The 26,148-nt window shown below is 50.7% G+C and overlaps 1 protein-coding gene across 4 annotated transcripts; it reads left to right on the forward strand.

Annotated features, from left to right (window-relative positions):
* The first annotated feature begins 853 nt into the window (after positions 1-853).
* On the forward strand, positions 854-26,080 carry LOC114212573 (butyrophilin subfamily 2 member A2). Of its 4 annotated transcripts, XM_088024164.1 has the most exons (12): positions 855-955; positions 7,993-8,156; positions 8,341-8,496; positions 11,283-11,378; positions 12,918-13,025; positions 13,459-13,587; positions 14,322-14,669; positions 20,665-20,946; positions 22,314-22,514; positions 22,886-22,906; positions 23,005-23,031; positions 24,365-26,080. In XM_088024164.1, the coding sequence occupies exons 6-12, from the start codon at positions 13,503-13,505 to the stop codon at positions 24,985-24,987; spliced, it is 1,587 nt and encodes a 528-aa protein (XP_087880290.1). In that variant the 5' UTR covers positions 855-955; positions 7,993-8,156; positions 8,341-8,496; positions 11,283-11,378; positions 12,918-13,025; positions 13,459-13,502; the 3' UTR covers positions 24,988-26,080. The 4 variants fall into 4 exon arrangements, with proteins under 4 accessions (XP_087880289.1, XP_087880290.1, XP_027963293.2 ...); XM_088024163.1 differs by lacking the exon at positions 7,993-8,156 and having other exon boundaries at positions 854-955; XM_028107492.2 differs by lacking the exons at positions 855-955; positions 7,993-8,156; positions 8,341-8,496; positions 11,283-11,378 and adding an exon at positions 12,517-12,742.
* The last annotated feature ends 68 nt before the right edge of the window (positions 26,081-26,148 follow it).

Genomic DNA, 26,148 nt, shown 5'->3' on the forward strand with positions numbered 1-26,148 from the left:
AAGCTCGGCCGGCTTCCCGGTTCCTCCAGATGGCAGCGGAGAGCCAGCGACTCTTCGCCTCGCCGGCCCGGTCACAACCCCTCTCCTCCTCCCGCAGGTGAGGTACAATTCCGAGCAAACAGGGAGCCCCCGCATGAAATCCTGAGTTTGCGGCCCACAGCATTCAAACCGACTGACGGCATCTTCTAATGCTATTACAACGTCCTTCGCGGCAAAACCCACGCCTTTCCGTCCTCAGGATCCTCTGTGCGCAGCCCCGGGCTTGTCCACTGACGGGACACGCCTCTGGCCTGGGGGACAGGGGCCTGCTCCCCGGCGCGGGGCGCGTGCAGACACGCGCGGCGGCCACTAGGGGGCGGAGAGGCCTAAAGCTGACCACGTGGGACCTGAGCGGAGGGGGGAGGGGAAGAGGGGAGGGGGAGGGGCGGGAGAAGGAGGGGGAGGGGGAGGAGGAGAAAGACAGCTGGAGGTCGGCCAAAGAAGCAGAGAGGTGGAGGGTGCAGGGGAGGGGAGAAAGCAAGTTACTGGGGCGAAAACATAACTGTCTGGCTGGCAGTTAGGATACTTCACATCTGTTAAAGAACAAAAACAACTCAGTAAATTTGGAAAGTTCTAATTGGCTCTATTACGCGAGCCAAGAACCGGACAGCTTCCCCTCCAGCAAGCAGAGGCGGAGCTCTGAGGGGCAGTATGGAAAAAAAAAAAAAAAGGAGGCTTTTATAGGAAGGAGGGTGGGGCGAGGAGGTTATTAGCAAAAGAAAAGGAAGATTGGGTTCGGGCAACGTCACCTTCCCCGTAGGAGTGGGGGGGGTGGGGGGAGGGGGTTGGAGAGGGCCCGGGCCCAGGTGCCAGACTGCTTCCTTGGGGCGGACCGGAAGGTTCCTGACTGGCCTGGTAAGGCTGCGTTTCTGGGAGATTGAAACCGCGGTTAGGTGTGGTCTAAAGCCCTGGTTTGGTAAGTGTCCCCATTTGGGGCCTGTAGTTTTCTTGTGGACACATTTTACAATGTGTTATAGATACTGTTTCATTTTCTCCTAACAACAACCCAGTTGGATCATGATTCCTACCCACTTTTATTTTCAACCTGAAATACTGTGGATTAAAACAGAAAACAAGGGCGCCTGGGTGGCTCAGTTGGTTAAGCGACTGCCTTCGGCTCAGGTCATGATCCTGGAGTCCGGGGAGTCGGCTTCTCCCTCTGACCCTCCCCCTCTCATGTGCGCTCTCTCTCAAATAAATAAAGTTAAAAAAATAAAATGTTAAAAAAATAATAAAACAGAACAGATTTTAGACGCGACAACATGCTAGAGCTTTCCTCTATTTTACAGTTTTATTAAGTCCATTTGTATGGTTATTCTGGATGACATCCAAGAGCGCAATCCTTCTGTCAGAGCTCATAGACAAAAGGATCGAGCAGTACTCAAAACTTAACAGACGTCTGCCTCCATGGAGTTGGGGTGCTAGCGAGAGGGAGAGAGAAAATAAACAAGTAACATACGCCATAGCATGTCCGATGGTGACCCATATGTTACGGAGAAAAATAAGCCCGGAAGAAAGATAAAGAAGGGCAGGGGAGGAGGGGGTGGTCCGGGAGGGTTTTGAGCAGTCTTCTCATCTGTAAACCGGGGACAGTAGCCCCCACTTCATAAGGTTCTGGTGAGCAACAAATGAATTAGTAAAGGCCTTAGCAGGTGCTCCATAAATGTGAACAATAACAGGAGAAAGTGAGAGAGAGTTTATTACTGTAATCATAATATGTGGAGCTGTTCTGTTTGAGGAATCAGATAAATTTTTGTTGAGCTGCACAGAGCAGAGCTACAACCAAAAGGTGGAAGAAAGTTCCAAGGAAGCAGAGTTTGCCCTGTAGGAGAATAACGGAGAATAACTTTCTTACAATTAGCCTTGTTCATTTTGTAAGGTAGTGAGGTGCCCATTTGGGGAATGTTTAAGCAGAGAGCTGATGGCTGCCAAGTGAAGGATGCAGTTGAAAGGATTACTGCTACACTGTGTGGGCAACTAACAGCCAAGTTTTATAATCCTTTTTAAAATATCAAACTTAATATTCAACTAAAATTTACCCATAAACTAACGACCTATATGGAATGATACACATTCACTCGACAAATCCTTTTTGAATTCTTCCGTTGGTCATTTTTGGAGATGAAGCATAGAGATTATAGTATAGTGGAAATACACCTACTGTGTTACATCAAGATCAACAAACAGCAGGTGGCATAATGCATTTCTGCATTACTTTCATAACGTCAAAATGTTTTCCTTCTTGGACCTAAATGATTGTCCACTGTTTTCTCTATTATCACGCAGATTCAGAACAGCATACCAGGTGATGTGGGAAACAAAGGCAAAAGAAAAAGTTAAATTTCCTTACTGCTTACAGTCCATTGACAAGTCCTTAGGCAGAGTGACCTTCCTCTAGAAACTCAACTGCCTCAAATTAATATTTTTGCTAAGGGCAAAAGGCAATCTTAGCTTAACATTATCCCAAACTCCTGGATCCTGTAAGACTTCTTTAAATATAAAAATTCTTTTGGAAACTTCCTTCATCTCTACCCGGCAAGATACGTGTTGGCCATCATCCTCCCAGCATATGGCCCCCTGATCTACATCCGAAGGGGCTCATGACTGAGTTTTTACTAGACGGTAATAAATGACCTTTTCCTAACAACAGCGAGCCCCTCCGGGTCCTGGAAACCCTGCTTCCAAAATTCCTTAATGACTTACACTACCCCTAAGCCCCTCCCAGTTTGAAAATATATAATTGGTCACCTGTCACAACCCAATGCGGCTCTTTCTGCCCACGGGTCCTGTCCCTGTGGTTTGATAAAACCACCTGTTTGCACCGAAGATGTCTCAAGCATTCTTTCTTGGCCGTTTGCTCTGAATCCCTACATTCCTACGTCACCAGTTACAAGCAGAAACTCTGGGGTGAGACATTTGGCTTTAAATCTGAGCAGCCTACTCCTCAGTCAGTGACCTGGGGCAGCTTTACTAGGGTCTCTGAGCCTCAGATGTCTCTTCTGAGTAGAATGAGCTCACCATTTGCTGTTTAAAGGTGATGTTTTAAGGATTACATGCAATAATGCATCTATAAAACATTAGCAGAATTCCTGTAAGAATCAGCCAGTAATTAGCAGGTAGCAAAGCTAGTTTTCATCCCCACTCCCACACACCGTTGAATGTGATGCACCCTTAATGGCAATGCTATGACCTTGTTTGGACCCTGATTTGAAGAAACCAATTGTAAAAATACATTTTTGAGAGACATTTGGGGAAATTTACATATGGGTTTAGATGACTCAAAGAAACTACAGTAGTCTTAATTTTTATTAGGCATGATAAAGGCGTTGTGGTTGTTGGCGGGGGAGGGGGGGAAGTCCTTAACTATGGAAGACTTAACCTTACGGATAAAACTGTATAGTGTGTGGGGAGAAAAGTGAGAGCAGAGATATGCAGTATTTTCCATCCAGCAAAACATTAGAGTTGCTGAAGCTGGGGATGGACACCTAAGGGATTCTTTATACTATTTTCTCTACTTCTGTGTATGTTTGGAATTTTCTTTAATAAAAATTTTTAAAATATGCTGAAAAAATGGCATGGACATCTACCTAGTACACTGCTGAATTATAAAATGGCACAAAACTTTAAGAAATCATTTTGGGGGGCCCCTGGGTGGCTCAGTCATTAGGCTTTGGCTCAGGTCATGATCCCAGGGTCCTGGGATCGGGCCCCTCATCAGGCTCCCTGCTCGGCGGGGAGCCTGCTTCTCCCTCTCCCACTCCCCCTGCTTGTGTTCCCTCTCTCGCTGTGTCTCTCCCTGTCAAATAAATAGAATCTTGAAGAATAAATAAAATAAAATAAAATTGTCTAACCCAACACTCGTAAAAAAAAAAAAAAAGAATTCATCTGGGGGGAAGAAAGGAATTCATCTGGTAACAAAAATACATTCATTGATCCACAAATATTTACCAAACACCTACAATGTATCAGACCCTGTTCAAAGTGCCAGGGATAGAGGCAGGGAGACATATACAGAGTTCCCGCTCTACAGTGACAAGAAACAAATAAACAAGATGCCTGAAGGAGATAGAACTAAGATACAGCAGTGGTTCTCAGCTGGGGATTGAGGATGATAAGCACGCCCTCAGGGAACATTTGGCAACATATGGAGACATTATTGATTATTGCAAAGCGGGGCGGTGGGGGGGGGATGCTCCTGGCACCTAGAGGGTAGAGTTCAGGGATGCTACTAAACATCCAACCACGTACAGGACGGCTCCCCACTGTCCGGGTTAAAATGTCAGTAGTGCTGAGGTTGGGAAACTCTCAAGCAAGATGTGGTGGTCAGGAGTAGCCTGTTTGAGGAGGTGATGGCTGAGCTGAGCTGAGACAGGAATGATGAGAAGGAGTAAGCCTGCTTCTGAGAGGAGGGCTTGCAGGCGTGGGGGCAGAGTCCTTGGAGCTGGAGAGCTGAAGTGGAAAAGGAATAGACGGAAGGCCTTTGAAGGGAGGTGGCTAAAGAGGAAGTGGGGGAGGGGGCAGGTCACAGAGGATGTTCCACTGGGGGCCGTGAGCCCAAAGCACCAAGCCCACTCAAAATGCCGAGTCAAGCTGCACCCCAGATTTACGGCGTCAGTCTACATTTTAATAAGATCCCCACCTGGGGCATGGAGATCCGCATCTCAGTTAGGGAAGCATGCTCTGGAAAATGGTAAGGAATTGGATCTTATTAAAGCTGCAAGTGACCAGCTGAACTGGGAAGACCCCAGGTCCTGGGGCCTTGACCCAGCCAGCCCTGAAGGAGTCATCAAAGGGTCTTGGTCTTGTTATGAGAAGGAATTCAAAGAGACACGCAGCACAGTGGACAAGCAACATGAGGGGGAAAGTTTACTAAAATGAAAAGTATACTCTGGTGAGATGCGAGGGGGAGAGAGAGAGGGAGAGGCGCACGACCTGGGGGTTGGGTTTCTATTACTGACAGTTGTTAACAAGGGGGTGGAATATTCATTACTTGGAGCAAGGATTTCTTGGTAGGACAGTTTCCCGCCTTTTCTTCCTCACTTGCTCAGGGCTTTCCTGTCGTGGCGCCGCCATCGTGGGCCTGTCTGGTGGGATCTGGCTTCTCGTGGATGCTGCCAGGTCAGGCCTCTGACCTTCCCCACAGCTGCCCACGGCCGCCTCCTTGCTGGCCTCCGGGCATCCGTTAGAGCCTCACTAACTGCCCACCGTGACACAAGGACCACTGGCGGGTACAGGGGGCCGGCTGCCATGGTGACCTGGTGTATATGGTGTATATGATGTGCGGTCCATGGGGCAGGGCTGAGTGCAGAGGAGGGAGACTCTTCAGGAAACAGTGGCAGCCGTCTATGCCCAAGATGATGGCCCAGACTTGGATCGTGGTGGTAACCGTGTAGGGGCGGAATGTGAATCGGAAGTGGAGCTGATAGGACTTGCTGGTGGGTTAGATGCTGGTGAGTTAGATGCTGGTGGTAAGGGGAGCATAGAAGCAGGGATGACTTCCCAGTTTGGGCTTGAGCATATGCGTGGATGGCAGGCCACTAGGTGAATAGTAATGCAACCAGGTTCCCGTTGGTGTTGGGATTGTGTGCGTGTGTTCTGTGTTTCGCGCATGCTACTTCTGCGGTCAGAGCTGTCTCCTGTGGTGCACAGGGCCACTGCCCCCAATTCTCCTGTTGTCAGCCGCGTGTCTTTGCCAAGCCACACCTCCTTCACTTTGGGCTTGGTGGAATATCGGTGAAGTGGGCCTGGGCTCTAAATGTGCTTGATATAATCCCCTGAGATGTTTGGTTTATTTTGAGGCATGGTTACAATAGAAACCTGTTGAATATGCATACACCACGTGTAGAGTAGATGTGAGTACCATTATTATTATTTTTTAAGATAAGAATGGTAAATCCTTGCCACTGATTAGTTGGGAGACTATTTTGGCTATGTCTGAGGTTCCTATTTTGTGAATCTGAGCAGCTTAATCATTGCTGAGCATGAAGATGGGGGAGGAACCTGAGGACAAAGGGCCCTTGCTTAACTCCGGGGCAGGATCTGGATAAGGGATAGTCCCAGGGACGAGAAGACTCCCTTGCCCCTGAAAATCTGTTTCCAACCTGCTCACTATTTCCTGAAGTCTATTTAATGAGGGACATAGCCTTTTATTCAGCAATTAGAAATCACAGATTTCAAATGCAATATTAAAAAAGTAGAGCAAATGAGTTTTTAAGGTAGATAATGATGATCTCCCTCACTCTCTCATCTCTTTCTTTTTTTATTCAACCAGTGGTTTGGGCACCTGCTCCTGTGTTTCAGGCACTAACTGCAGGTCCCCTCAAGTATGCCAATGCGAAAAACAAGAAGCCTCACCTTACAGAAGCTCATCTGATAAGGGATAGGGTTAAGAAGTCAGCAGGCCCTGGGCATCTGAAACTGAGTACCCAGAGGAGACTGGATATCCTGAAGGCAAGACTTCTCGAATTCCACAAATTGGCCTCAGGACAGTCTGTTTTTAAAACAAACAGAAATAGGGGCTAAAGGTATGTGCTTCATTCCGTGCATGGCTGAGCCCATGCAAGCTTTCGGACTCTCCCAGAGAGTACCATCCCCGGAGCTGAGACCAGCATTTCTGGAGAGTACCTCTCTCTTGGCTGACAACAGCCCCACAACAAACAAACACAAAAACAAAGCAGAAAAGACTGTCAAGGTTTATCTGTTCTCTAAAATGGGGCTTGTTTCTCAGGTCCCCTCTGAATAAAAACAGCTTTCCCCACTGAGGCGGAGGAACTTATCCACCAAAATTCATGTTTTCCTTCCAGAGTACAGAATTATCTCTGGTGATTAGCTGTCCAGCGAGGGAAGACATTTCCCAGCATCTCTTGCAGCTGGAGCGGGGCGGGGGGCGGTCCATGGATTGACTCTCAGCAACAGAATATGGGTGCAAGTGAGGTGTGTCACCTCTGGGCCAAAGCCTTTAGGAGAGGGCCACTTTCTTTTTTCTGGCCACATGTGGAGGACCCTGCTGTCAGGGATGGAGGCTCACAGATGAAAGGGGTCACACCCACAAAACCTACCTGCCAACCAGAAGCAACTGACAATTATGTGAGCAAGACATTGATTACTGTTGAATTAAGCCCCTGACACTTTGGAATATCTTGTTACAGCAGCTGGCAATACTCTAAGCAATTTATATACTTTCCGTGTTCTAGAATATATAGAAATAGCAATCATTCTTCAGCGAGGCAGTGTTTGCAAAAGTTTCCTTGCTTTCCCGAGCTTAGGAGCCCGTCCTTAAATAGCCCTGATGCAAATGACATCAGAGGAATTTGGTGACATTCTCCGGGTAATCAAGGTGCCCAGGCCAAGAGCACGTGACCTTATCGACAAGTCTGGCGCTTTGGTGTCTCTGTTAGGCAGTATCTGGGAGGGCTGGGGCGGGGAGAAACGAGCCTTCTGGGGACTTGCCTGAAGTTTAGCATCTAGTTTGGTTCTTTGTGTCAAACTAATGTGGATCGTCCAGGCAAGAATGGAATGTTTCATTCTCATTGATAGGATTTTGAGCATGAAGCTTTTGGTAGCCTGTGAATTTTAAAGACCACGTTTCCCAGCGATAAGAAAGCAGGAAGCCCTCAGAGAAGGGGCTTGTCTGCGTCTCTGTGGCTGCAGCGTGACAGTGGGAGAAACAGTATCTCCCGTTAACTATGCAGTTGGCTTTAGCAAACATGTCTATTCTCCCAGCCTGCCCACCGGCAGGGCAGATTTTTACATTCCGAGCTAACTCGTCCTTCCTCACTCCTCTGTAACGCCATGCCCACTCCTATTTTATTGTGTCTCTGAACTCAACCCCATGCCTGTCCTCAGTCCTTCACAGTTTCATGATTTTATGCCTGTCATTCTTCGAGTGATCTGTGGGGCCCTCGGGTCCTCAAGAACACCTAGTCCCTTCCTGAGGAGCACTTCTCCCAGCAGGTGCCGGGGAACGGACAGGAGGGAGCGCAAGTTCTAGAGCCCTTCTGCTTCCAGAAGCCCTCCTGGAGGCAGTTTTGATTCTTCCTGGATGGGGCCAGGTACCTCGGGCCAGACTGTCAATAATGTCAGGAACGGCCAGGCATTTAGGAGCTACGGATACGCAGGTAAAAATAACCCACTGATCATTTTAGAGCAGACAACTGAAAGTTACTCCTACACGTATTTCAAATACCATATTGAAGATGGAGCCTGGTTATCTAATAGGATTAGACTCTCCATCCTAATAAGATGGAGCATTTCATAACTGCGTTGTGTTTTTTTTAAGATTTTATTTTATTTATTTGACAGAGACACAGAGAGAGAGAGCACAGATAGGCAGAGTGGCAGAAGCAGGGAGCCCGACGCGGGGCTCGATCCCAGAACCCTGGGATCATGACCTGAGCCGAAGGCAGACGCTCAACGACTGAGCCACCCAGGCGCCCCTCGTAACTGCGTTCTTGACAGGTGAGCTGAAGTATCCAGGGGAAAGTGCACTGATGTCTGCCACTTACTTTAAAAGGCATGAAACAAAAAAATAAGTAAGGATTGAAATACACAAGTAAGAATGAATAGGCGGCTGAATGGAAGGATAGAGTATAACAAAGTAAGCAACAGTGTCCAGAAATGGTCTGGCTGCTTAGAGATACATCCACAACCCCCCCCCCCGCCCCCACAGTGGCCTCCCGGGGCTTCTGCTCACGTCTCGGTGGGACCTGGGGGCAAGTGCAGAGTTCGGGCTCCAAATCCACGTGGGAGCACTCCTGGCTGGTCCCTAGGAACTGCCTCTACCGCCTTCCAGCTGTTTCTGTGATGCCTTTGAGAAAGAGAGGTTTTCCTCCAAGAAGAACTCCTCCTGACCCTATGGTATCAGGTCAAGAACTTCCTTGTGTTACTCCACAGGGTCTGAGTAGGGAAGGCAAAGGGCAGGGTGAGGAAGGAGAAGAAAACGTCCCCACGGTGACTGGCGCCCAGCGCTTTGGGTTCAGTTCTGTTCCCGATAGCTTCTGTGGCCCTCCAGGTGCACACTGCTGTGGGCCCGGGGCGGGGGGGGGGGGGGGGGGTGCTGACCTCCAGGCTCTCCCACCAAAGGCCTCCAGGCACCCTCCTGCAAGTGGTGTTTATGACCTGCGGCAGAAGGGGAACATGGGCCAGGTGGAAACTATGGGGTGTCTCTGGAAGAAGGTGTCCGAGAGGACTTGGCATAGAGTTTGGGCTTGTGTTAGGGAATTTGGGGGAGGGCTCATGGAAGCGGGGCTTTGCCCTAGACAGGATGTTGCCAGGGAGGTGGGGGAGGTGTCATTCTTTATGCAGGTATCTTAATAGGTCTGGTGTAGGAGGAAGACTGTATCAATGGAGGCTACAGCTGGAACTGGTGAAGGTTCAGCAGTCTGTCGAAGCCTCTCCTGGGGCGATGTTTGGTCCCCGCTGCGGTGCGGACGTGTTTTCCTCCACATTCATACACAGTTGCTGAGTAGTCTTGTGCTCGTCTCGATCCATCATAGTGACAAAATGCTCTTGTCTGATGTTGCTGTCCCGTGAAATTGCTTATGTTCAACAGAAGACTGGGACCAGGCCAATGTCCAGGTGTTGAGGGTTGCATTTTTCCTTCTCAGGGCACCCTCTTGACCCAGTGGCTTCTGGCTGGGGTTGGTCCATGGGGAGCCATAGCAGAGGCTGAAAGAGGGAGAGAGGAGAGAGAAGTCTGGGTACTTATTCCCCGGGGGGCTCTCTCCCCGAGGGACCACCTGTAGCTGGCTACACATTCCCCTTCAAAGGTCACAGGTCCTCTTAAGAGAGCCCTCTCTCCATGACTCTGTTCTTTTAGGTCTTCAAAATAGCCTCTTTTTCTCCTCCCCTTGGGGTTAGGGGTGGGTGGTAACCCCAGGGTTCCTGGCCCCAGGGTATAGCTCTAGCCCACATTTTGTAAACCGCTCCAGAGGGAAACCCTTCCTGAATTATCCAAGCTTGAGTGTGCTGTCTGATACCTGTTGAGAGCCTCCCTGGGACGGGAGGCTCCCCAGAACGCAGGCTACTTGATCCTTCTGCAGCACTGGGCTCTGATAGAACCTCGTGTTGGAATGAAGCGTTATGAAGATGGCAGGATCCTTCTGGAGTGCATGGCTGAGTCCCCAGCCCCAAACCCAGTGGGGCTGCGCCAAGGGAGAGGGCCCGCCGGCTGCTGCGGCAGCACCCTTGGTTGCAAATGGAGCAGGTCTGTGAGCAGCCACAGCAGCTGTGAGCCTGAAAGGGGCTCCGGGGCAGACTCTCCCGTGTCGTCCGAATTCCCTCCTGGGCCAGGAGAAGACAGGCAGTCTCTGCACAGCAGGTCAGGCCCTGGGCAGCCTCGGGACAGCACGCTGAGGCAGGCTACTGAAAGGACCATGTAGGTTCTCCACTGCTGACTCGGGCCTTTGTCTTCCAGTGAATGTGGGGCACAGAGCAGCGGTCCCGAGCCTCCTCACTCCAGAGAAGCTTCTTCCCCCCACAAAGCTGCTCGGGACAGACTCTGTGACAGGGGATGAGAATTGGTCAATATTAGACCGTTACGCAAAGACAAAATGATAAAAATGGGAAAAAATATAGACAAGTCATATCTTAGAGAAAGAGCTAATCTCTGTAAAATAGAAAACAACCCAGGAGAAAAATGAGTAAAGGAATTATTAGTTCATAGAAATTATTAGTTCATAGAAAAGGAAATAACACACGAAAGCTTCTCAGTAGAGAACCAGGTACATATGTCAGAGTGTACTTCTCCAGGAAAGATCATTCTCACTGTTGGGTACAATGCTTGGTAAATTTCTACCTAATTCCATCTCTTCGTTCAGGTTCTCCAAAAGCTGACTTTTGAGTCGAGGACTTGGGTGCATGTAGTCTACTTGGGAAGTGACCCCAGCATGTAGTCTACTTGGGAAGTGACCCCAGGAAACCCGAGTTCAGAAATAAATAAAGGGAAAAAGTCAACTAAGTGAAAAGTGGCAGAAAGGGTATGTTAGCTAGTTGGTTACTGTCTGGGCAGCTGGGCCCAATCCCACCCTGTACTCTCAGAACCCCCCTGGCAGGGGTGGGTGCCTGGGCCACTTATGCACAGCCCCCATCCCCCTTTGGGTGAAGGATGCCCCTAGGGGGGTCAACGCCCCTGTCCTCCCAGGTTGGGCCGCGTGTATGCGGAGGAGCAAGCATCATCAGTGTTAGAGAAAGCTCTCAGACGGAGAAGAAGAAAAGTAGGCACCTGGGAACTTGTCACCTTGCAGGAAACTATCTACCTGACGTGGCCCAAGGGCACATGGGATTGCACACTGACAGCGTTCTTTACGAGGCTCCGCCTGGGAGAATGGAGGGAATGCCGGGTAAGGTCTGTCACCACCCCCCTCCACCCCATCCATGCAGCAGCCGTGACTTCCATCTTCCAATACATGTCCATGTTCCGTGGTCCCGCTGCCCCCCCGACACCCCACCCAGACCAGGCCGGAGGGCAAGTTTTGCACGTTTTGACTGAATGGCCCAGCACTGTGTCACCAGTCACACCCGTAGCAGGTATGCCTGGGAGGTTCGCGAGGGCAGTTTTCATGCACAGTGTGGTCCAGAGAAGCAAAGGTAGGTGATGTGGCGGGAGATCGGACTGAAGCAGATGTATGGATGGACAACGTTGGGGGTGGCCTCCCACTTAGCTTTCTCACTCAGGCGCTGAACAACAGCCGAGTGCAGAGCCCAGGCCGGGCCTTGTAAGGGAGAGAGAGGAATCACAGAGGGCAAGGATCTGCTCCCGGGGAGCACAAACTCCGGTCCCTGCGAAGATGGGCTCATGTCACCTCGGCAACAAGAACGTGGGACAGGATGGAGTAACGGGCAGAGCCTGCGAGTCGGAGGAGTCTGAGAACACGACCTTCTGGGAACGTGTGTTGTTGGTCTGGGAGGACGGGGACATGAAGGCTAGGCGGGGCTCCGGAGGCAGAAATGGAGAGCGACGGGGGGGGGGGGGAGGGCCGGGGGGGGGAAGGGGTGCGGGCCTCGGGACTTTGAGCCCCGGGATGCAAGGCCAGTGCAGCTTTGAAGTGAATCAGAACGATTTGGAAGCCTCCCGAGGAAGCATGTAAGCAGTTGGGGGAAACACTAAGAAATGTGCGTTGGAAGATTATTCTAGAAGCTCGAGAGTGGCCGGATTGGGGTCTGGGAGGGGCGCTGTGTGGGTGTAGGGGGTGTTGGGCTCAACCAGACCGTCCACCACCGGCCGACCATGAAGCCCAACGAGAAGCCTTTGTCGGCTGCCGTCTTCCAGCCCCCACTAGAGCGCGCCTTCCTGTCCTCAGTGCCTCACTCAACCGTTTCCGAGAGAATGACGGCGTCCATAATGGCGACTGCCGCTGCCGTCTTGCTTCCTTCTTTACCAGCTCCCCTCCCCTCCCTCTCCCCTCCCTCTCCCCTCCCTCTCCCCTCCCTCTCCCCTCCCTCTCCCCTCCCTCGCCCGCACAAGCCCAGCGACTGGAACAGATTCTTCTGGCTTTGGAAGTAGGGCCGCTTATGTTTCCCTCATCGCCTCCCCAACCCCAACTCCAGCCACTACACACTCATCGGTCTACACATAGAGGCCGCTCCTGGGGTTAGTCTGCTTCTGAAAATGACAAAAAAGGACATTTTAAAAGTCCGGATAATCGCAAAAAGCTACGCGCCGCTGTGCGAGTTTAAACTTTGTGTGTATTCTGCCTAGTGACTGGTGAGTAAGGAGGCTCGGGGATGCCATTGGCTGGTTGACCCACAGCCGGCCAATCCTGGGCTCTAGACAATTCATTGGCATCTAAGGACCCTGTGGTCACAGTGGACCCGATGCCGGGCCCCGAACGCCGCGACTAATGCGAGGCGAAGAAAAGGGTTTTTTTCTTTGCTTTCAGGACGTTTTGTTCTCCGATTGTGATTATGAGACTAGAGAGAAGAAGGACAACAGGAAAATCTTCATTTGAGCGTCAGAGGAGATAAAACGCATAAGTGAATTCGAGAAGGTAGGAAAGGGAGGGTCGCGCTAGGTCTCCGGGACCGGGGGGGTGGGTGGGGGCGGTAGGTGGGAAGTGAGACGGTGGAAGGCGGGGTTCCCGGGAGAGGCGCGGCTCTCCGCGCCTGCCCTCACCTCCCTGAGCTCTGCGGGATTCCAGGGGAGGATGGGGAGGCGGGGCGAGGAAGCGTATGGAAAAAGATCGAGTGACACCTGAAGAAACTCAACTCTGGCCAGAGAAGGGAGCCGGGGAGGGCGGAAAGCTGCTTCCCGGATCATCGCCTTGTGGCTTATCCGCGGAATGTTTAAGGAGTCAGTCTACAGGGAGAGGAAGGGCGCTGCTCATCACAGAAGTTGGGGTGCTGAGGATCGCAGTGCGGGTCACAGGAAAGTTTGACTTCGGTCAGAGCTGGTGCCAAATTCCTCCTCGTCTGTACCCCCAGGCGTCGGGTCGCGGACTCTCCCGGGAGCCGCGTGTTTGGCGCAGATGGAGCCAGAGGCTGCCCCGCGCGTGTCGGCGCCCGGCTCGCTCCTGTCGTTCGCGCTCCTCAGCTGCTCTGCGCTGCGCTCAGGTAGGGGCGCCTGCCTGGAGTTCCTGCCGGCCCTTGGGACGGCAAAGATCAACACTTCAGTCTGCAGAGCGGAAGAGTGAGGTCCTGCGGCTGGGGTCCCGCGGCTCGCACTCTGCACGCGCTCCCCGAATGTAGACCAGCGCGGAGAAACCCAGTGAGAGCCACAGGAGGGCTGCGCGTACAGTCTTAAGTTTTCCAGTAGCTACCTTTAAAATTGCAAAAAGAAACAGATGGAATAAATTTTAACAATGCATTTTGTTTAACCCCAAATAACCAGAATAGTGTTATTTAAACTTTCAGTTGATGTAAAATATGAACAGTGGGATATTTGACATTTTTTATTCTAACATTTCCAAATTGTCCGTATTTTACATTTACAGCACATTCCAGTGGGGACTAGCTCGTGGCTGGTGGTACCACAACGGACCCCTCAAGTGTATCCTACCCTCCAGGCCCTGCGCTAGATCGGGGGATAGAGGGAAAATCTCTGTAAGCCCAGGGTTTGCACGAGGTCCTCAGTATGTGCTTTTTAATAAGTATTAGCAGTTCCAGTCGATACCCCCACCAGCTGTCTGTGGCTGCCAACCAGCCTCAGCTACCGGCCCCCAGCAGCCTCAGCTCAGGAAGCCCCTGTGGCCTTAGAAAGACTACTTCTGTCCCCCGAATACCGTCTTCCTTTCCTGCCTTAGATCTGTGACGGCCGCGCCGTCTGATTCTGCTCCTTTGTTGAACAGCCCAGTTTACTGTCGTGGGGCCAGCTGACCCAGTCCTGGCCATGGTGGGAGAAGACACCATGTTCCACTGCCACCTGTGGCCCGAGAAAGACGCGCAGCGCATGGAGGTGCGCTGGTTCCGCGCGCAGTTCTCCCGGGCGGTGCTCGTGTATAAGGGCGGACGAGAGAAGACGCAGGAGCAGATGGAGGAGTACCGGGGAAGGACCACCTTTGTGAGCGAACACATCAACACGGGGAGCGTGGCGCTCGTCATCCGCAACGTCACAGCCCACGACCGCGGCATCTACCACTGTTACTTCCAAGAAGGCAGGTCCTACGACGAGGCCATCGTGCGCCTGATGGTGGCAGGTGTGCCCTTTCATTTTGCTTGGTTGCTTTTCCAGGGTGACCCTTAGGAAAGTTTCTCTCCTAACCTCAGGCCCACCGCAGCCCAGCAGATTTTTTTTTTTTAAGATTTTATTTATTTATTTGACAGAGAGATAGACAGAAAAGCACAAGCAGAGGGAATGGCAGAGGGAGAGGGAGAAGCAGGCTCTGCACTGAGCAAGGAGCCCGATGTGGGGACCCTGGGATCATGACTTGAGTTGAAGGCAGATGCTTAACCATCTGAGCCACCCAGGCGCCCCGGCCCAGCAGATTTTAAAACAGGGAAGGTGGCTTCCTCCTGCCCAAGGACCAAATGAGTGGGCTTGCCCTGCCACACTGTAGGCATCAATTCCTGAGAGGTGCACACAGAACTCCTCTGTAGCCTTGAGCCAGAGAGAATGTTTAACTCCTACAGATAATTCTCATGCCTACTTAGAGATCTCCAAGGGTCTTGCTCAGCGACTCGTTTTAGAATTAGACATTTTATTGTGAATTATAATACACATCCAGAAAAACTTATGTACAGATTACTGAATCACTATGAACTATAACCCATGTGACCACTACTCATATCAACAAATAGAACACTGCCTTCTCCTGACAAAATACCACAGACTGGCTTAAGCATCAGAAATGTATTTTCTCACGGTTCTGAAGGAAGATCAGGCTTCTCCTGAGGCCTCTCTCCTTGGCTTGCTGATGGTCAGTTTCTCTCTGTGTCTTCACATGGCCTTTTCTCTGTGTGGGCACATCTCGGGTATCTTTCTCTGTATGTACTGGTATCTTCTTCACATCCTAAGGTACTGGAGGTTAGGAATGGAGGGGAGCATAATTCGGTTCATAACATGCCCATTCTCAAATTTCCCAAATGAAGCATGTTCCTAGAAGTGCTGTATAATGAGAAATATTTCTCTTCCTCTTTTTAAAAAAAAATATTTTATTTGGGCACCTGGGTGGCTCAGTCGGTCAAGCATCTGCCTTCAGCTCAGATCATGATCCCAGGGTCCTGGGATCGAGCCCCGCATCGGGCTCCCTGCTCGGCGGGAAGCCTGCTTCTCCCTCTCCCACTCCCCCTGCTTGTGTTCCCTCTCTCGCTGTCTCTCTCTCTGTCAAAAAATACATTAAATCTTTAAAAAAATATTTTATTTACTTATTTGAGAGAGAGGGAGAGCATGAGCCAGGCGGAGCAGCAGAGGGAGAGAGAGAAGCAGGCTGTCTCCACTGAGCAGGGAGCCCGATGTGGGATTCCATCCCAGGACCTCGGGGTCGTGACCCGAGCTGAAAGCAAACACTTAACCAACGGAGCCACCCAGGCGCCCCTCTCTTCCTCTCTAATAGATACTATAAATTTGTTTTCTAAAATGCTTGTGCTAATATACACTCTTACCAATAGCATATGATGCTCCATACATTTTTCATCAAGTCCAAAGACAAGTTTTTCGCATTTGATTTCAATCCATCTCTTCTTTTTTTTAAAAAAAGATTTTTATTTATTTATTTGAGAGAGTGAGAGAGCACAAGCGGGGGGCAGGGGGTGCGGTGGCGCAGAGGCATAGGGAGAAGCAGACTCCCTGCCCAGCAGGAAGCCTGACTCTGGGATCAATCCCAGGATCCTGAGATCATGACCTGAGCCGAAGGCAGCCACCCAACCAACCCACCCAGACACCCCACCATTTCTTCTTTCTAGTCAGTTGTTTCCCACAACTGGGAGAATCAACCCCCATCCTGGACCCTTTTCACTCCCTTTCCTGCCTTTTCCCCTTGGCTCCCGTAGCCTTCTATGTGCATTTTACTTACTTATCCTGCATGTTATGTCTCTTCGGCTAGAAGGATGTTTACTGTTTTGCTCCTTTTGCAAGCCCATGTCTGGAACAGAGTCTGGGGCATAAGAACTGCTCAACAAATAGCAGCTGAATGGATGAATCTGCTCCCTAAAGCTGTAAGTGGTCATCATATCCCGCCATCTCCATTCTGAGCCTGAGATCTGCTTTTTTAACCTTTTCCCCGAGCCTGTGGTCAGGCCGTGTTTTTAATCGTCTTTGATGTGTGTGTTGGTCAGGACATGCGAGGAGATGCTCTGGTAACAAGCAGCTCTCGGAACCCAGTAGGTTAAAAGAACAAAGGTCTATTTCTGACAGGTGAAACATGTCCTCATGAGTCAGGTGGGGCTCTAGTCCACACGGATCTCGCTCAGGGATCTGGAGCTTTGCAGTTCACCTTAGCTGAGGGAAAGAGAGCCTGGCAAATCATGACTGCTCCATGTTCTTTAAACTCGTATTTCGTTGACCAAACCAAGTTGGATGGTTATGCCTCCTGGTACAGGAGAGGGGAACTACAGTCCCAACCGTGTGCCCAGGGGAAGTGAAAATTTTTGAGTACCCTTGAGTACCCTGAGAGTACCTTTGCAGGCTTTTGTTACTGGACTTTTTTTTTTTTTTAAGCTTTATTATCCAAATCACAACCAGAACCCATCAGGATCTGACAAACAACAGCAATTATTCACCACTCTATCTCCAGCATCGAGCAGATTGCTTGACACCTAGTAGGTGCTTAATAAATAGTTATAAACTGAAAGAAAAACAAATACATAGCTGATATCAAAATTTCAGAGTGAGGGGGCGCCTGGGTGGCTCAGTCGTTAAGCGTCTGCCTTCGGCTCAGGTCATGATCCCAGGGTCCTGGGATCGAGCCCCGCATCGGGCTCCCTGCTCGGCGGGAAGCCTGCTTCTCCCTCTCCCACTCCCCCTGTTTATGTTCCCTCTCTCGCTATGTCTCTCTCTGTCAAATAAATAAATAAATAAAATCTTAAAAAAAAAAAGAATGTTAAAGCATTAGAAAAAAGAAAAAAAAAATTTCAGAGTGAGTTTTAAACTATCCAGAGTCTGGAGGCAATCAGGATGACACATGGGGATGTTAATCTAAAGCTGTACAGTCCATTAGCAATAAAATAGATGCCACAAATGTGAGCCACACATATATTTTTAAATTTTCAATAACACATTTAAAAAGGCAAAAAAAAAAAATCAGAGTGGGAAAATTTCTCTTTGGGCCCCCTCGCATCACAGACATTCGTAAGTTCATTCAGCAAATACTTCACAAACCACTCCTATGCTCAAGTCACTATTCCAAGTAACCAAGGTGGAAGCAGTGAAGAAAATACACCAAGGTTCCTGCCCTCACGGCGCCCACGTTCTAGAGAGTGCAGAGAGCCAATCACTACAATATCTAATTAAACTGTATCTTAGATGGTGGTGAGCACCGTAGAGAAAATAAAGCAGAGAGGGCTTGAGAATGTAAGGGGTGCGGGGGTGGGGGAGAATAGCTTCCCTGACAGGATGGAGATCGAGCACAACCAGAACGAAGTGAGAGAGTGAGTCGTAACCCTCGGGGGCTCAGAGGACCCCGCGTGAAGTCCCAGCTCAGCACCCGCACCGGGGGTCCAGAGAGGGGACCATAGACTTTGTCATCTTGCTCTCTCACTCTGAGAGTGAGAAGAGCCACTGTCTGTAACCGCATGGGGACAACATAGGGATGTCCCTTGTTTTGATAGATAGTAATTTTGCCTTTTTTCCCTTTCGCCAAATACTAATCGTAGTGAGAGTGATTGACTTGTCCAGATGATTTCATTAAAGCATGATTAAGTATCAAGCCTGTTGGCCCCACAGGAAAACAAGAGAATTTGACCAGAGGACTTGGGCAAGCCTTCAGAATAGAAGTGGCATATAAACCAGGATTTCTAGGAGTTTATTAATAATGGTTTTAAGATATGCCCTCATTCTCAGGGCAAGTTTGAGACAATAGACTCATTCATTCTCATAGACAATAGACTTACTAAAAGAAACGTTTGAAGGCTGGAAGAGCCTTTAAGATACACCTAAATCAATGGCATTTCAGTCGATCAGACCAGTGGAAGTAAGGCTTAGAGGATAGGGTGGCCTCCCCAGGGGGCCTCAATTCACAGATGGTAGGAGATGCCATCTTTGTCACCTAGAAGGGCAACCTTGTATGTGATTAATAGAACATATTGAAATATTGTGGCAGGAGGGTTTCTCAACCCTGGTGTCCTGACTCTGTGCATAGCAGCACTGCACAGCTGACCAGGATGGGTTTGTATGTGGCAGGAACCCTCTGTTCTTTCCCTGTAAACATGACCCTGGCCTGGCCTGCCCCAGTCTGAACTGAGTTGTAGAATTGTTTTATTTATTGTTTTTTGTTTGTTTGGCTCATTGGCTGGTTGATTTTGTCCTTAAGTCTATTGTCTCAAACTTGCCTTGACTGAACCCCGTGGAACCCCATTTTGTAGAATTTCCCTCCAACTTGCTGAATTCTTTTGAGTCTTATCACACTTCAGTTTCTGCCTGAGCCTTTCAGTGTGCAATTGGTTTTTTGTTTTTTGCTTATTTCTTCTTGGCAAAAATCAGATGGAGCTGGTAGCGCTAAGACTTATATGATTGCTTTAATTTTGTCTTTTGTCTTTTCATTTGTCTTTTAATTTTTTGGATCGCCTTAACAAAGGAATTAGGAAGTTTGGATGTGAGGCACCCGTGGCCGGTTAAGCGTCTACCTTTGGCTCAGATCTTGATCCCAGGGTCCTGGGATTCAGCCCTGAGTGGAGTCGTCACTTGTGCTCCCTGCTCATCGGGGAGCCTGCTTCTCCCTCCCTGCCCCCCATTCGTGCTTGCTCTGTCTCTCTCTCTCTCAAATAAATAAAATATTTTAAGATTTATTTATCTGAGAGAGCGAGAGAGAGCAGGGGTAGGAGCAGAGGAAGAGGGACAAGCAGACTCCATGCTAAGTGCAGAGCCCACGCAGGGCTCGATCTCAGGACCCTGTGATAACCACCTGAGCCGAAACCAAGAGTTGGATGCTCAACTGACTGCACCACCCAGGTGCCCCAATAAATAAAATCTTTTTTTTTTTTAAGAAATTTGGATGAGACAGTGTCGTCCAATAATAAACAGGAATTTTATTTTGCTGAGCTGTTCTGAAATAAAATTTAATTTAATTAAGAACTTTGGATGATCACTGGACCCCTGGCTGAAGGGGCAGAAGTCTTCTAGGACCATGCATTTACAGGTCTTGAACCAGACTTCTCTTTTATTAGAGATTCTTTTATAGACAGAGTAAGTTGGGAAGAGCCTGGAGTCAGGATTTTTTGTGATGTTCTGCTGACATTGAGGAGGTGATACATTATCCTGAGGTTCCCAGGAGCACCCAGGTCTTTCTAACTGGTAGGTGTTGTGGAGGGGTACCAGGACACCCCCTGGCTGACTGAGCCCCTGGGCGGCACACGTCTCTGCACCGGGGCAAGGGCTGGTTCTGCATATTCCAGTTCTGTCCATTCTCCTAAGAACCACCACTTCTGATGACCTGTGTCACGTGCAGCCCTAAGCCGGGAGAGCAGGGACAATGTCTTGAGGTCAAAAAGTTTCCCAAGGTTCTGCCTGGCCCAGCAGGCTTCTGTCCTTAACGGATTATTCCCGAGCTTCGGGAGACCAGCGCTGCTGAGAAGTCCCCGCAGGACGGAAAGTGAAATCCGCAACGTGCTTGTTTCAGGTCAGAGCAGACGCACTCACCCGGAAGTGAGACAACCAAACCCTCTAACTGAATGAATCAATCAACAGTCACTTGGTAGGAGACAGACGGATGTGTGTCACTGTGATGGGGTCACGGGTGGAGCACAAAGCCAAGTGCAAGGTCACCCTGCCCTCAGAGACCTCAGGATGGCTTGGCATATTGGTCTCCTGATGCTGCCCAATGCCGGGGTCTTCTTCCTTCCTCTCCTCCAGCCCTCCTTTCCTCCCTCCTTTCAGAAGGGGTACCGTGGGAGTGCGTGGAATACGACAACCAGCTTCTCCGGCCACTGGCCCCCTGCTGCCTTCCTCCACCCCTTGGCTCTCCCCGTGGAGAGCTGATCTAAGACGCTTAGGCTAGGGCGCTGTTGCCTTTTTAGCTGCTCCCTGGTCTCTGTCCCCAGGCCTGGGCTCTAAGCCCCTCATCGAAATGAAGGGCCAGGAGGATGGAGGTGTGCGGCTGGAGTGCACGTCCAGAGGCTGGTTCCCGGAGCCCCGTGCGGTGTGGAGGGACCCTCTCGGTGCGATCATGCCAGCCCTGGAGGAGGCTTACACGGTGGACGCAGACGGCCTCTTCATGGTCACCACGTCCGTGGTCATCAGGCCCTGCTGTGTGAGGAAGACATCCTGCTCCGTCAGCAACACCCTGCTTGGCCAGGAGAAGGAAACTGTGATTTTCATCCCAGGTTGGTTCCCTGCCCTCTGGAGGCTCATCACGCCGAAGCAGGGTCCTCAGACAGAACAGAGCCTGGAACAGGGATGGGGAGATAGAAGCGTGGGGTGGAAGGGCCCTGAGCCCCGAAGAGCTGGAGGACTCCCCCCTTGTCTTGCCTCGAGGGGAAAATCAAAGTCTTCTCCGAGAGCTCTTTCTCTGTCACGGTCCTTATCCTGCAGCAAATTTTTTTTTAAGTTTATTTATTTAAGTTATCTCTACCCCCAGGTGGGGCTTGAACTCCTAACACCCTGAGATCAAGAGTCACACACTCCCCTGACTGAGCTAGCCAGGCACCCCTGCAGCCATTTTTAAAACATTTAGAACAATCATAAATGGAGAGTGGTTTGGCCAAGTGGCACACTACACCCAGAGGGCTGCCTGCTGAATCTCTCCCTTCCTGCCCATGGCATTTCTCAAGGGAAGGGTGGGTGGGATTCTCTGTCTACAGACATCATGCGCGAATTCATTCAACAAATACTTAACAGGTACTACCCATGTTCAAGGCATTGTTCTCGAGACTGAAGATAAATCAGTGAACAGAATACATAAAGATCCCTGCCGTCATGGGGCTAACATTCTAGGGTGGCAGAGAGCAATAAGTGAGATAATTAATCTGCAGATTATATCAGATGGAGGTAAATACTGTCGAAAACCTTAGTTGGGGGAGGGGACGGGGAGTGCTGGGGTAAGGCAGAGTTGTAATTATAAATAGGATGGTCAGGGAGGTCTTCACCTGAAAAGATGGCAGTTGGGCAAGGGAGGAATGAGCCGTGCAGGTATTTGAGAATCAAGCAACCCAGGGAGCAGGAACAGCACATGCAAAGGCCCTGAGGCAGGAGCATGTCAGACAGCTTCAAGGAACCCCAAGGGACAGGTGTGGCTGGTGCGCAGGCAAGGATTGTTGAGGGAGTCTGAGTGACATAGGAAACACTGCAGGGTTTTGAGCAGAGAAGTAACAGGATCTCACTCGGGCTGCTGTGCAGGGGACAGACTGCAGAGGGTATAGACGAAGCAGGGAGCGGGGAATTGCAATCTTTCGGGCAAGAAGGGGTGGTGGGATGTGCCGGGTGGTGGCTGTGCTGATTCAGGGGTGGCCGGTTAGCCGTGTTCACCCTGGTCCTTCCCATGGTAGCCTCAGGGGCCCCCGCTTTTTTGGCTCCTGGGCCCCCAGCCCTGGCAATTCCTGTGGGATGAGCCAGTGCAGAGCCAGGGTCTCTGTCTGGGGTTTCTGAGAGTAAAGCCAACAGAGCAGGGAGCCCTTCCCATGGGCATCGTGAGGGACCCTCTCCGGGCTCTCCTTGCTCTCACTGAGTGGGGCTCTCCTGGCTCCCTTTTCAGAATCCTTTGCTCCTGGCACCTTTCCCTGGACGGTGGGCCTCGCTGTCATCCTGCCTTCTCTGCTCCTTTTCACCGCCGGGAGCATCTGTCTCATCAGGAAACTCCACAGGGGAAAAGAGGTTGAAAATGAAGAGAAGGAAATCGCATGTAAGGACCTGGAGACAGACCATGCGGAAGAAGAGAAAGAGCATCGCATCAAAGGTAAAAGAGTAGGAGGACAGGTGCCCCAGGGCCACGGCTCTGGCAGCTAGAAGCCTGGGGACAGGGAGGAAACGAACAGAGGCCACGGCAAAGGGCCTGGACCGGTGGCAACCAGGGACTCCCCCTCCCGCCTGCTTGCTCCCGTTCTGCGGACTCAGCACCATGCTGCTGAACAAACGTAAACCTAATAAGCAGTGATAACATCCAGCCACTGGTGCATCGATTGTTTCTGGAATCTTGACAGTTCCAGTGGCAGGGGCAGCGGGGGACAGGGGTGATCACGAAGGACCCACCCTCCCTCGTTCAACACACACTCAAATTCTCTGATTTCTTCTATTGAGGACCTGATTTGGTTTCTGTTTCTTTTTCAGAGCAACTTCAAGAAGAATTGCGTAAGTGTACCATTTCCTGAAGTAGTCCATGCAGGTGTGCACTCTGCTCGGTTAGCCAGCAGCTCCTGAAGCTCCTCTGTGTGTCTGTCCCGTTGCAGGATGGAGACGAGCCCTGCTACAGGCCGGTGAGCGCCGTGGACATGCCCTCTGAGCTCAGGCTTCTGCCCCCTGGCCAGCCAGCGGGGCGTATTAGAGGAGATGGGCAGGGGGCGCTGGGAGGCGGAGGGGCTGGGGTGCGCTTCACCGCGGCACTGGGTCCCAGCTCTGCCATCAGGGAATCCCCACGGCTCCTGAGGATGTCCTCTTGTTTAGCATAATTTTATCTATCATTACCAGAGCTTTACCATACATTTACATTTTAGGAGTTGTTGCTCTTTGGATCCTGGATTAATTTGGGAGATGGTATAGACTGCACAATTGGAGAACCACATGATGGAAAAGCAATAAGCTTCCCCACACCCAATTCAAGGGTGGATGCTTAGGCGGCTGGAAACACCTCTCTGCTCCCGGGGAACACTGATGCTCTGGGAATGGCCTGTGAGGGGAGGGGCGTTGGTCAAGAGAGAGAGCATAGGATCCAAATTCCTCATCCTAATGAGCACTTTGCATCTTATGATTTCTCCCCTTCTGCTCAAAAGCACCAAGCAATCCCGGCTTTACCAGATACCGTGGTACTCGAACCTTTCCTCTTTAGGTGAATTTCAAAACTGTCAGAGTCAGACATATCAACAACGTGGGGAGAAGAAAATCATGTTCACACGACAGAAATGTAGACCAGTTGAGTAGTAACTGTAGGTGGGAGATCTGCAGAATGTCAGGGGTCTGAAGCCTTTCCTACATCCAGAGAGGGCAGAGACATAGGCGTCAGACCCATTTTGTTAACACAGAAGCAGGTTGTGGAGACGTGACCCCCCCCTTTTTCCCCTGGGAAAGGGGGCCCTTGGGAGTCATTTAAATCAGTTGTCACCTAGTGAAACTGGTGGAATCCGGAGAACCAATGAAAGGAACTTTTACTACCCAGGAATCGGCAGAGGAAAATTGGCATTAATTGCTTCACTGGGAGAGGGAGCAGGATGGGCCTCTTTGCTGGTTTAAACCAAATTGGGACGTTCCTAACTAAAGAGAGTCCCAGAGACCGTATGTCTTAAATAGAAAAGGGGGCAGAGCGGAGAAAATTGAGAGAAAGCGGGAGCCATGAATTTTGGTTCCTTTGCTAAACTTTCCACATTTTTAGACCCCTGATGATCCCCTATCTGAGGCCAGTCTCCTGTCATCCAGGAGACAGAAGTGCAGCCTCAGGAGTTCTGTGAACTAGCCGCCTGGGAATTGGGATCAAGGGCCCTTCATGGAAAAGGCCACCACACAGGGATTTCCCACCACCTTTCTGGGACCTCCCTGGGGTCCAGAATAGCACCATCTCCTGAGACCCCAGGCCTAAACCGGAGACTTCTTCTGCAGCTGACGTGGTCCTAGACCCGGACACCGCTCATCCCGAGCTCTTCCTGACGGAGGACGGGAGAAGTGTGAGAAGAGGCCCCGCCAGGCAGAGTGTCCCCGACAACCCGAAGAGATTCGACTGCCGGCCTTGTGTCCTGGGCCTGGAGAGCTTCTCCTCAGGGAGGCATTACTGGGAGGTTGAGGTTGAAAACGTGATGGTGTGGGCTGTGGGGGTTTGCAGAGACAGTGTTGAGAGGAAAGGGGAGGCCCTACTGGTCCCCCAGAATGGCTTCTGGACCCTGGAGATGTTTGGAAACCAGTACCGGGTCCTGTCTTCCCCTGAGAGGATTCTTCCCCTGAAAGAGCGTCTTCGTCGGGTGGGTGTCTTCCTGGACTATGAAGCTGGAGATATCTCCTTCTATAACATGAGGGACAGATCACACATCTACACATGTCCCCGTTCACCCTTTTCTGGGCCCCTGAGACCCTTCTTCAGGCTGGGGTCTGATGACAGCCCCCTCTTCATCTGCCCAGCCTTCACAGGGGCGCGGGGGATCCTGGTGCCCGAGGGCGGCCTGATCCTCCACAGGACAGGGACCAGTCACAGCCCCCACGGACAGTGCCCTGGCCTCAGAGCCAAGTAGAGAAGCCTTGGCCATCTCTGCTAGCACAGCACAGCACCCCGGAAGGAAACAGGCCCTCCTTCCCAGTGGACACATGGAAGAACCTCCTCCAGAGGCCCCTCCAACACCCTCTTCAGACCCAGCCCCATCCGCCCCTCATTAGGCTGTTGCTTTAGTAACTCATTTGCTGGGAACCATGGGGCAGGGTCTGGCCTCAGAGAGGGGCCGCCACATGGCTCCCACCCATGAAGAGTGTGTGAGAGTGACAGGCTTTCCCGTCAGAGTGACACATCGAGCCTGACGCTCAGGTTGATGTCAGACGCCGTGGACTCCAGGTGAGGGCATCTGGACACAGCAGGCTGTGAGGGGAGGGAGGCCACCGCTGGAGGTCAAGGACAGACGAAGCTGCCAGGGAGGTGGGAGCCTCGGCGTCACCGCCAAGGGGCACAGGGGCTGAGGATCCGTTTCCACCCCTCCCCTGAGCTTTCCAGAGCACACAGCAAAGCCCTCCCAGCCTAGAACTGAGCTGGAGAAGGATGACGACACATCTCGGCCTGGCTCAGGTGTCCCCTCAATAAACTGGGAGTCAGTACTCAGTTACTGAGTGTGGCCTGAGGTTCAAGGTCCTAGCTGAGCAGGTGAGTACTGAACCAGGTGGGTCCCCGGGTTCAGGTTCAGTGGGGAAAGCAGCACGTTCCCACGTTTTGACCTCAGGCTGCCTTTAGACATTAACAATCACGGAGAGGGGTCCCTGGGTGGTGCCGTCGGTCGAGTGTCCAACTCTTGGTTTTGGCTCAGGTCTCGATCTCAGGGGTGTGAAATCGAGCCCCTGCATGCTCCGCGCTCAGCACAGAGTCTGCTTGAGATTCTCTCTCTCCCTCTCCCTTTGCCCCTCCCCCTGCTCTCTGTCTCTCTCTCGCTAAATAAAATCTTTAAAAATGAATAAATAAAATAAAAATTATTGAGGACCCCAAAGGGCATTTGGGTTCTATCTGTCAATATTTATGGCATTGAAGATGGAAACAGTCGTTTTAAAAATGTATTTATAATTTATATTAAAATAGCAATAATAAACCCATTGTAAGTTAATAAAAAACATGTTTTATGAAAATAACTTGTTTCCAAGGCAAAATAAATTTTATTGAGAAATGTGGCAGGTGGTAGTAATCCAATTGTAAAAAG

This window comes from Eumetopias jubatus, unplaced genomic scaffold (assembly GCF_037043125.1).
Source record: "Eumetopias jubatus isolate StellerSeaLion01/CBP00866 unplaced genomic scaffold, mEumJub1_p1.0 scaffold_6, whole genome shotgun sequence".
NCBI classification, from domain to species: Eukaryota; Metazoa; Chordata; class Mammalia; order Carnivora; family Otariidae; genus Eumetopias; species Eumetopias jubatus.